Raw genomic sequence first — 12,231 nt, forward strand, 5'->3', positions numbered from 1 at the left:
CAAGGGTTCCACCAATCTTTACATGTTGCCCAAATCACAAATTCATCCACATAAAAGAAAAAATACCAAACATTAAATGTTGCACAATGAGAAATACATGAGAATATCACAAGGAATATGTATTTCGTTTCAGATGATAACACAGAAGAAAAACATTCAACAACTTATTGTAGTTTCAAAGTTGACGTGCAGTACATATCTTACAGTCCAAATGATAATCACACTGTATTCCCAGAGAGCAAATGGGTCACCCACATTAAGAAACAACAAGAGCTTCGTGAGGCTTTGGTTATGGTTTTGCTGGTGCTGGTGCTGCTGCGGGTGTCTCATCTCCCCAGAAGGCAGTCTTCTTCCCAGTCTTTGACACAGTCTGGAGAACGGCATCCGGCTGCACATTGCCCTGCACGGTCACTTTTTGCTCCTTCAGATTGATATCAAAATTTTCCACACCTGAAGATAGAAATGGAAAGCACATGGGCAACTGTTATCAAGCCAGATAACATAAGAACAGAAAACCAGCAAAGCACACCAAATCCTATAACAATCACCGGATGCCTAATTGCGATTGCATAGCAACTAATTGAATATAAATAAATAATGAGATGACAACAAAATGCCCAGGTCTGAACCCCAAATTAAACTTTGTAATTGGAACCTTGTTAATATGCATAAAAAAAATATACAAAATAGTAAACTTGAAGTAATGAAATTCGTAGAAGCAATGAAATACAGAAACGGCAGAGGCAATAACACACCCTCCATTTTGCCCAACACTCTCTTGACAGCTCCAACGCAGCCTTCACATGACATGCCAACCTTGAGAACAACGGTCTGCAATCAAACACCAAGTTACTGTGAGGTTCGATATAAAACAAAGCACAAAATTATCAGGGAAAACACTACAAAAATTAGAACATTAAAACTTGATTCTCAATCATACACATATCAAAGATCACATCAAACTTAAAATAAAAAATGCCTAGAACAAATAGATAGAGAATGACTGAATCTAAAATGATTATTGAATTGGTCAAATTTTGATTTCAACCCAGAATAAATTAAGAAACTGCACGGAAGAATCAAACATAAACACAACATATTACAAAAGAAAAACAAGAAATTAAACAACCAAATGGAAAGGCTAAATTAGAGGGATTAATTTGTTTTACAAGAAGAAAAAAAAAAACAAAGGAATTTGTGCGTACCTGAGACATAGCTTTGGAAGTTTGAAATGGCGAGGACCAACAGAGAAAATAGAAATATAAACGGTGACGATATATGAGAATTGAAGAAGGAGTCTTTTTGGCTTTTATAGAAGAGAAAGAGAGAGAGAGAGTAGCGGTAAAAATTCTCTTCGTTCTTAAAGAAGGGTCCCACTTTTAAGTTGCGTGGTGATTATGTTTTCTTTTTCTTTATTTATTTTATAATACGCCAAAGAACTGTTCCCCACCCAACTTTTAATAAAAAATTAAAAAAACTCGAAAACCTATTTATAATAAAATTTTTACTAAAAATATTAATTAAAATTAGAATTAAAATTATTATTTATTAAAAAATTAAAATTTTATTATATTTTACTAAAAAGCTCAAATTTCTCTCATTTAATATTTTTCAAGTTTTAAAAAATAATTATTTTATTTTTTAAATACCTAGATTTTTTTCTCTTCTCATTAATGATCATCTTTTACAACGATGACATCTAAAAATTAGATGAGAGAGCTAATGTCATCTCTGATTGATGATTTTTTTGTTTTAGTTGACTCTTTGTTTCTAACTGAATAGAAAGACAAATATATTTTAGGTAAAAAAGTATAATTTATGCTTTTTTTTTAAGAAATAAAATTTAATTGAAAAAATATAGGGTTAATTTAATATTTAGAAGTATATAAGATATTTCAGGCAAGTTTTTATTTTATTTTATTTTCTTGTGGGTGAAAAGTGAAAAAGAAAACTAAAGTTTGATTCCAACATAATTTCATGTTTCCTTTTGATAAATTCCAACACAAATGAATAAGTCAGCCTAAAATATGATTATTGTTATAAACAGCCCAGTCAATATTGTCCGCTTTGAGCTTCAGGCCCGCACGGTTTTGTTTCTCCACTTTGGGAAAAGGCCTCAACTGGGTTATGGGCTTCTGGCCCCTGCCTAATACACGCTCAGTGAACTGTGCGGGAGTGATGTGGGACTTCAGGTCACAACACACCCCCCCATCGCGAATCGTACTGATAACGTGGTATAAACAGCCCAGTCAATATTATTCGCTTTGGGCTTCAGGCCCGTACGGTTTTGTTTCTCTACTTTGGGAAAAGGCCTCAACTGGGTTAAGGGCTTCTGGCCCCTGTCTATATACACATTCAGTGGACTGCACGAGAGCGATGTGGGACTTCAGGTCACAACAATTATAACAATAAAACTTCAATGGTTTTCGATTATCAACAGCTCCAATTATATTAATAAAAGTTTGAATTGTCATGACCAAAAACTCTCTTAGAAGAAGATGACGTAAGTTGGTGTGTCAAATCTTAGAATTTTTCAATGCTTTAAAGGGAAGCATTTGCAAAATTCGGTTGTACATGAAAACCACCATTTCTTTAAAGAATATTATTATTTTTTTAAAATAGCTCGATTCTAAATTAAAAATTATTTTTCTGTGCAGACTGAGGTCAAATCTTTTTATACACTGATAAATACAAATTTTCTGGTAATTATTATTTCTTTATGATAACTTTGTTTCATTCCAAAAAGACAATATTTATCAACAACAGTAGATGTCACGTGCATCATAAACACCTTTTTTATTTAATTTGGAAGCCACTGTTTTATTTATACGGATGATAAAACACTAACATATATATATATATATATATATATATATATATATATATATATATATATATATATATATATAGATAAAGTATAGGCAAGTATATTTAAGAGTAAAATACAAACTAATAACATTGCTCTGATCTAAAGTCTAGTGATTGAATTTCCTTTGATTTTGGAATGAAGAGTTAATCTTTTTTTGATCATGGTCAATTATGTCAATCTTATCAATTTTGTTAATCTTATCACTAATTCTTTTGATTTTATTATTCTTGTTGTTATTAGTTTTATTTAAGGTTTCTATGTTTGAAGAGTCAATTTTGTCAATTTTATGACTCCCTCTCAAGCTAGGAAAGGGAACTTGATGAACTCCTAGGTTGAACCGAAGAATTTTAAATTGCTGGCAAGATAGTGGTTTTGTAAAGATATCAACTAATTGATAATAATTAGGAACCAAGTGAGTAACCAAGACACCAATGACAACTTTTTCACTAACAAAATGACAATCCAATTCAATGTACTTTGTTTTTGCATGAAAGACTAAATTAATAGATATATGTAAAGCACTCATATTGTCACAAAATAACTAAAGAGGATAATAGAGCGAAATCTCAATCTCATGTAATAGATAAGAAATCTACACTAGTTCAACAATAGTGGAGGCCATAGCCCAATATTCTGCCTCTGTAATAGATCGAGCAATAGTAGTTTATTTCTTAGAAGACCAGGAAATGCAATTAACATATAAGAAAACACAGAAACCCATGGTGTTGTGCCTTGTTATTGGGCAACCTACCCAATTAGTGTTATTAAAAGTAGTAAGAGAAGCCATGCTTTGCGAAAGAAAACGAACACTATAATTAAGTGTTGCTTTAACATATCATAAAATACATTTGACATGCTGAAGATTGGCTATTGTGGGAGTTTGCATAAATTGACACACCCAATTCACAACGTGTGTAATGTCAATGCTTGTGATAGTAAGATACTGTAAAGCACCAACAATACTTCTATAAGTGGTTGCATCAACAAGAGTAGCATCTGAAGATGTATTATTATCCTTAATAGCAAGTGGTGTAGAGATGGATAAAGCTTCTAACATGACAACTCGAAGAAGAATGTCACGAGAATATTTTGCTTGAGATAAGGAAATGCCACTAGGAAAATAAGAAATTTCAATCCCAAGAAAATAATGCAATTTTCTAAGATCTTTCATTGCAAACTCTTTGCTAAGGCTATTAATGATATTGTGCAAGAAAGTCTCATTATTAGTTGTAAGAATAATATCATCAACATAAAGTAAAAGCACAACAATACCTTATGATGAATGCAAAATTAATAAAGTGGAATCCGCTTGACTACAAAAAAATCTCATGCATAAGAGATACAATGTAAATCGATCAAACCAAGCCCAAGGGGCTTGTTTAAGGCCATAAATTGAACAATTTAAATGACAAACATAATTAGGATGCATATGATTCATAAAGCCCGGTGGTTGTGCCATGTATACAACTTCAAATTTCAATGGAGGAAAGCATTTTTCATATCGAGTTGTCACATTGGCCATGATAACATAGTAGATAAAGCAAGAAACAAATAAAGAGTTGTCGGTTTAAGAATAGGGATGAAAGTTTCATCAAAATCAACACTAAGAATTTAAAAAAATCCTTTTACTACTAACTTGGACTTGTATCACTTTATAGATCCATCTAAATTGAGCTTTATTTTGAAAACCCATTTTGATCCTCCTACATTTGCATCTAAAAGGCATGGAACAAGGTCCCATGTGTGATTTTGTTTCAAAGTAGTCAATTCCTTACACATGGTAGCATGCCAATATGGAATTTTAAATGGGGAAATTGAAATTTTTACCACTATTTTTTTTCGTGTATACAAAAATACCACCTATTCTAAAGCTTTCACAAATATACCACAAAAGTAATCACCTTCCCCAAAATACCCCTCTTCAATCTTTCATGCATAAATTCTCTCTCTTCTTCTCTGCAACTTTTTTCTCTCTTTTTCCTCTTCTTCCAAAATGATAAAGGAATCATATAGAAAATAAAATAAATGTTTCAAAAACAAAAGAAAAAAACTAAAAAAAGAAATAGATTTCAGATTAAGAATTTTTTACTGAAAAAAAATAAAAAAGGTTGGTAGAAAAAAAATCTGAAAAAAAAAAAACTGGTTGATAGACCTATGGAAATTTATTCTGTAAATTTTAGATTTCAGCTTTAACAAATAAGATAGGTATTTAATTAAAAAAACTGAAAAAAAAATTAAAAAAGGTTGGCATGGATTGGCCACATGTCAACTCTTTTTTAATTTTTGAAGGTTGGCGTTACCAACCCTAAAAAAAAATTAAAACAAGCAAAGGGTTGGCGTCCTTTGCCTGTTTTAATATAATATAATATAATTATATTATAATATATTATAATTAAAATATAATTATATTACATAATATATAATATAATATAAATTATATTATATAATTATATTATAATTAAAATATATAATATGAAATTTTATATAATATTATATATATTATTAATTATATTATATTATATATTATAATATAAAATATTATATATATATAATATAATATATATATATATATTATATATATAATAAAATATATCAAATAAGTTATATTATAATATAATTATATTATATTATAATATATAAAATATATTATAATAATATAATATATAATATAATATAATTATATAATTATATTATAAAGGGTTGGCGTGGTGACCACGCCAACCCTTTGCCTTTTAATATCTGTGAGGGTTGGCGTCGCCAACCCTCTGCTTGCTTTATTTTTTTTGAAGGTTGGCGTTACCGCCAACCTTTAAAAATAAAAAAACAATTGGCCAAACAATTATATTAAAATATATTATATATTATATTATTATAATAATATATTATATTATTAATAATTATATAATACAAAATATATAATATTATAATTTAATAAAATAATTATATAATATTAAAATAATTATATAATACAAAATATATAATATTATAATTTAATAAAATAATTATATAATATTAAAATAACATATTATATTATTAATAATATAATATTATTATATATATTATATATTATGTAATATATTATAATTATATAATTATATATTATATTTAATATATTATAATATATAATTATATTATATTATATTTTATATAATATATATTAATATAATATATAATTTTGTTACCAAGGGTTGGCGACGCCGCCGACCTTTGGTTTATATATTATGGCACCTTTGGTTTATATATTATATATATATTATATTATAATATAATACTGTAGCATTTTCATTGATATGGGTCCCATCTCTTTATAAAATACAAAATACAAGCATTGAAATACGCACCCTTTTATGAAATAAAATAAAATATATTATATATTATATAAAATGGCAAATAATATATACATATATTATATTATATAATATTTTTCTGGAAAATTCTGGGAATTATTACGCCAACCTTATATGTATATATATTGTTAGATTATATTATTATATTAATATTATTAAATAATATTATATATAATATATTAATATTATATATTATAATATATAAAATAAAATAATAATATTTTATATTATATAATATATAAAATATATATTATATATAACAGTAAAGATTGGCGGATTCCGCCAACCCTTATTAAGTATTATAATATAATATAATATATATATATATATATATATATATATATATATATTATATTATATAATATTATATTATATAATATTATTATAATATTATTAATAATATTATAATATATTTTATATATTGTTAATAATATAATATATTATATATTAATATATAAGATATTATATAATATAATATATTATATAATTTTATATAAATTATATATTATAATTATAAATAATATATTATTATATAATATAATATTATATATTATTTATATAATATTATTATTTGTATATATTATATATAATATTATAATAATAATATATATATATTAATATTATATAATATATATTATATATATATATAATATTAAATATTATATATTATATATATAATATATAATATATAATTACCAAAGGTTAGCGGGGTCGCCAACGCTTGGCGTCGCCAAAGGTTGGCGATGCCGCCAACCTTTGGTATTATATATATATATATATATATATATATAAAATATTTTATTATAAATATTATATATAATTATATATTATAATATATTATATATAATAAAATATATATTAATATATTATAATATATTTTATATATTATTATTAATATTAATATATTATATATAATATTTATATAATATAATATATGTATATATTATTGTCAGGATTGACGGAAACCCTTATCAGTTTATTTTATATATTAAATTATATAATATTATATTATATTATATAATATATATTATATTATAATTAAAATATAATTATATTATATAATATATAATAATATAATATAATTATATTATATTATAATATAATATAATGGGTTGGTGTCTGGTGACGCGAACCATTTGCTTGTAAAAAAATATTTCCGCCAACCCCCAAAAATTATAAAACGCCAACCCCTGCCAACTATTTTTAATTTTTTTTTTCTAGTTTTCTTTTTAATTAAATACCCAATCTATCGATAAGATTTCCAGTTTTATGAACTCTGAAATCTACCGAATAAGATTTGCCAATCAGTTTTTTTCTTCAGTTTTTTTTTTTGACAACCTTTTTTCACTTTTTTTTCAGTTTTTTTTTTAGTAAAGAATTGTTAATCTGAAATCTATTTCCCTTTTCAGTTTTTTCCTTTCTTCTTTTATTTTTGAAACATTTATTCTATTTTCTACATGATTATTTTATCACTTGAAAGATGAGAAAGAGGAGAGAAAAAAGTTGCAGAGAAGAAGAAAGAGAGAATATATGCTTAAAAGATTAAAGAGGGATATTTTGGAGAAGGTGATTACTGTTGTGGTATATTTGTTTAAGTTTTAGGATAGGTGACATTTTTGTATACACGGAATAAAATAGTGGTAAAAATTTCAATATCCCTTTTAAATGCTACTTGTATTTACTTTGGTTTTGCAATATCAAGACCTGGAATGTGATTAATAGTCTTGAGAAGAATTTTTAAAATTTGTTTGAACATGTCTAGTGTGTTTGCCAGTACAAGTTCTAGTAATCATTGGATAAGTAGAAGTAGAGGTGTTGTCGTGTGATAGTGGCTACACTCCAAGAGAATTAAATGTAGTATTGACTTTTTGTATGGTGTCAGGATCATTCAATAGAGAAATTGCAAGAGATGTGATATAGCCAAAAAAAGTGAAGCTTTATTCAATGAGTTTGATAAGATATGCTCAATAGGAATTAAATTAGTAGGCTCAATGGAATGATTTCTTTTGGTCTTTTAAACTTCAATGCCATGTGTAATATTGGTGTCATGAGATGCATTCTCATTTTGAATGAGCCTACCATTATCTTATATGGACACGTTCTTACTATTTTGAGATATCGATATTAGTATTGGTGCCCTAAAGCCAATCCTCATAGTGATACAAGTTTATTAATAAAGGTTACATTTGTAATTTTTTAAAGTTTTCTTTGTCTATTATAGTATATTAATATATGCTCAGATGAATGTCCTAAGAATAGTTAAACCGTAATTAGAGGATTAGTGCATGATACCTGATTGTGAGAATCTTATGTATACATTAGGTGGATTGACTTAAATCCACGTCATCTAATTTGAATTTTAAATTAGAATTACGATAAGATTTTATCTTATCTTCACTAATATAATGATCTTCTAAATTTGGGTTGAATGCCAAAATGGTAAAGAAATAATTGGATATTAATGAGCGGATATACGCATTGAGAATCTTTCCACGCAAGTCGTGTCTACTTGGTACATTCATTTGTGTCAAGCATGCATGGTTATGCCACTTGGGACATATTTAAGTCCCAAGTGGCAGACGTGTGCTCTCTATGTATGTGTGTGTTGATAACAACTTTTTTGTGACCTCTCTCCACTTTCCATCAACGAAAGACAAAGGAATCACCTACACAACTATATCTATTAAACACCCTATGTGTGTTTTGTATATTTGTAAATTAATCGTATTATGAGGATGATATTAAATTAAAATTTTAATTTGTTATTCACTTGTTAAAGACTACAAAACCCTACAATTAATGAACTTGCTTGCTTGGAATGTGTTAACAAACGCCAAGTATCAACAAGAGATGCATTTGGACTAGATGACCATAGTTGAGATGGAGCAAGAGTTTATTCATCAGAATCTAGATATCTTACAAACTCCCCTTACGTATCAAAATTCTTAGATAAATAAGTGATATTAGTATATGGAAAAATGTTTTTATCAAAAACATGTCGAGAAAAACTCTGTGTAAATGAATAAAGATATCAATATCATTTGTGAAGAGTGTTGATTCAAAAAGTCATTATACTCTTATTTTGATGATAATAAACTAATATGTCGCTAAGCATATTGACTAATAACTTTACTAGATTGTGATTTTAGATTGCAAAAATTCATAAAATGCACTTGAAGAAATTTCAAGATGGAAATGAAAGACAAAACTCAAGTAAAAAATTCTTAAATATTTGAAGAAAAACTCAAGTTTAGGTAGATATATTTATAATTTTGAAATATTTGTTTTTATTAGAATATTTATTTGCATGTGAAAGTTTACTTAAAAACTTATTTTCATATTTTTCACATTTTGGGTTAAAATATTGTTTTTTAAACTTCTTGGGTTAAGCAAAATTTTTATCAAAGTTTATTAACTCATTTAAAATGATGAAGTTTTGTGAATTACGATTGCATATTTCAAAGTTGGTTTTGAAGTAATTTTCAAATATGGTTTAAATTGTCACTTCTCAAAGGTTTAAGGGGTAAATAAAGTTTTTAAAAATTCAGGGGGTAAAATATAGTAAAATTTGATTTACCGAATTTGACCAGCCAAATTCTTCGATGGTAGCTTTTGAATTATCCAGAAGCCATGTATTTTGGCTTTCAAAAATTCGATTGACTGAATTCAATTCGATCAACCAAATTTTACATTTTCTGGAAAACTAAAATGACTAGTTTTTGTACATAATAGTAACTTTCTTCTTTTTTCCCTATATAAATCTAATCAAATTCACTTGAGACAATCTTTTGAAACTAAGAACTTTCATATATTTGAGAGCAAATCAATTTTGAGCTATTTATTTACAAATTCTCTTCTCTATTTCAAACTTTTGCTCGCACACTTTTAGATTTCATTTGCATTGGATTGTACTAAACTAAAATTTTCATATATACTCTTTGAGAGAGATTATATTTCAAATTCATAAAAAAATTCGTACTATAAAAAAGTAAGATTCACTCTTGATGAGACAGAGAAATTTTTAGTGAGAGAAATTAAGTTATAGTACTTGTAAAGGTTAATAGCATCTTGGAAGTTATTTTTGTTGTGAAGAAAAGCTTGGTTGGGATTTTGTCAACCAAGGATTAGTAAAATACTTTAAGCGAAATAGTTTGGAGGAGTGGATATAGGTCAAATTGTGCCGAACCACTATATATCTCGTGTTTGATTTTCTCATCCCTTAAATTTATATTTTATATTATGTTATTTTGATTGTGTTGATTATTCAAATATCTCTTATCATTCTTATAAATTGTATTAAAATAGTCAACATTCATTAAATCAAATAAATTAGTTTATTTCTTTAATTTAATAAAGACCGTTTTAGATTGTCTAATTTACCCTTCCTTTTAGCCCATTTGATCCTTCAAAGAGGACTATATCCCATAAAAACACATGACAATGATCGAGGTTGCAATTTATTAGATGTGTAATTTCTAGGATAAGGAAAGCATCAACATCCAAAAACCTTCAAGAACGAATAATCTAGCTGCTTCTCAAATAATCGTTGGAATGGTATCTCTAAATTAAGAGTAGGTGTTGGCAATCTATTAATTAAATAAGTTGCTATAGAAAAATTCTCAACCTAGAAACGCATTGGCATATTACATTAATGAGAATTATGAGACCTGTTTTAACAATATGGTGATGTTTTTTTTCTGTAATACCATTTTGTTTGAGAGTGCCCAAACATGAGATTTGTTGTCTAATATTGCAATGACTTAAATGTTTAAGGAATTCAGTTTTTGTAGATTCACCTCTACCATTACATTGGAAAATTTTGATAGTGCTCTCAAATTGATTCTCTACCATTCTTTGAAATTTTTGAAAACAATTAAAGAGTTAGATTTCCTTTTTAGTGGAAAAAACCAAGTAAACCTAGTGAAACCATCAACAAAGATAACATAGTATTCAAAATGTTGATTGGATCGAATAAATGAAAGACCTCACAAATCACAATGAATCTTTTGGAGAGGAAATTCAGTTATGTCATTATTTGGATAGAAAAGGAGTTTATAGCTTTTTCCCATTTTACAACTAACACATAATCAAGTTAGTCTAATTTAAGAAGAACCTTTGATGATATTTTTTGAAACCATGGTCTCCAAAATACGAGTATAAGGGTGTCCTAGTCATTGATGCCAAATAAAATCTTCCACCTTGCCTACTTTGTACATTGTAAGAGCATGTTTTGCTCCTTCATCCAAAGCATATAGTTTGTCTATTTTAGTCCCCTTTGCTAGAACTCTTTGTGTTGTTGGATCTTTTATCAAAAAACCAGAAAATGAGAACTTAAATACACAAACATTATCTTTAATGAATTGACTGACAGGGAGCAAATTTTCTTTAACTTAGGAATAACCAACATATCATTCAATTTAATAGGTCTAATCAATTTAATAGGTCCAATAGATGTAGTTCCTGTATGAGTAATTAGGAGAGTAGTTCCATCACTAGTATACACTTTCATGTTGACTTGATAAGGAGATATGGAATGAAGAATACCTAGATTTGATGTCATATGTGCTGTTGCAGCAATGCCTACATAAAAGTTTTCTCACCATCGTCATATATAGTCATTGCCATAAAGACTTAAGGCAGATGTTCGCTTTGATAAGCATGATCAAACCTGTACCAACCTTTTAATGTGCCATGACCAATAACACTACAAATTTGACATGGATTTCCAACCTGAGATATTTGTTTAGGTTGTTGATTTTTCCTTTGAACATTTCCTTGTTAAGGACATGGATTATTATTATTGTTTCCACCATTTTGATTATTGTTTATCTTGGTTGAACAGAGCCTCTATCTATTGAACTAAAATTACATCCTCTATTGTTCTTACCATGACCTCTTCGTCCCCTTAGTGCAAAAAAGGCATGAGCATAAGTTGTCACTTTTGCTTTCTCTTCTTCATCATCAAGAATTAGTTGTTGTTCAAATCCTTCTAACCCCATGACATGATGATAACAG

General features: G+C 27.2%; 1 protein-coding gene across 1 annotated transcript; it reads right to left on the minus strand.

Annotated features, from left to right (window-relative positions):
• Positions 1 to 94: 94 nt before the first annotated feature.
• Positions 95 to 1,377, minus strand: LOC123192304 (copper transport protein ATX1-like). The gene is made up of 3 exons (XM_044604800.1): positions 1,206 to 1,377; positions 756 to 831; positions 95 to 450 (listed from the first exon to the last, which is right to left on the minus strand). Exons 1-3 carry the CDS (start codon positions 1,212 to 1,214, stop codon positions 290 to 292), a joined length of 246 nt encoding a protein of 81 aa, XP_044460735.1. The 5' UTR covers positions 1,215 to 1,377; the 3' UTR covers positions 95 to 289.
• Positions 1,378 to 12,231: the final 10,854 nt, after the last annotated feature.

The sequence above is a fragment of the Mangifera indica genome, chromosome 12, assembly GCF_011075055.1.
Source record: "Mangifera indica cultivar Alphonso chromosome 12, CATAS_Mindica_2.1, whole genome shotgun sequence".
NCBI lineage: Eukaryota > Viridiplantae > Streptophyta > Magnoliopsida > Sapindales > Anacardiaceae > Mangifera > Mangifera indica.

Bases quoted from the DNA above. Each gene is read 5' to 3' on its own strand.
- LOC123192304 (XM_044604800.1), bottom strand. The intron at 451-755 runs GTGTGTTATTGC...TTCTATCTTCAG, and splicing joins AGTGTTGGGCAAAATGGAGG to GTGTGGAAAATTTTGATATC.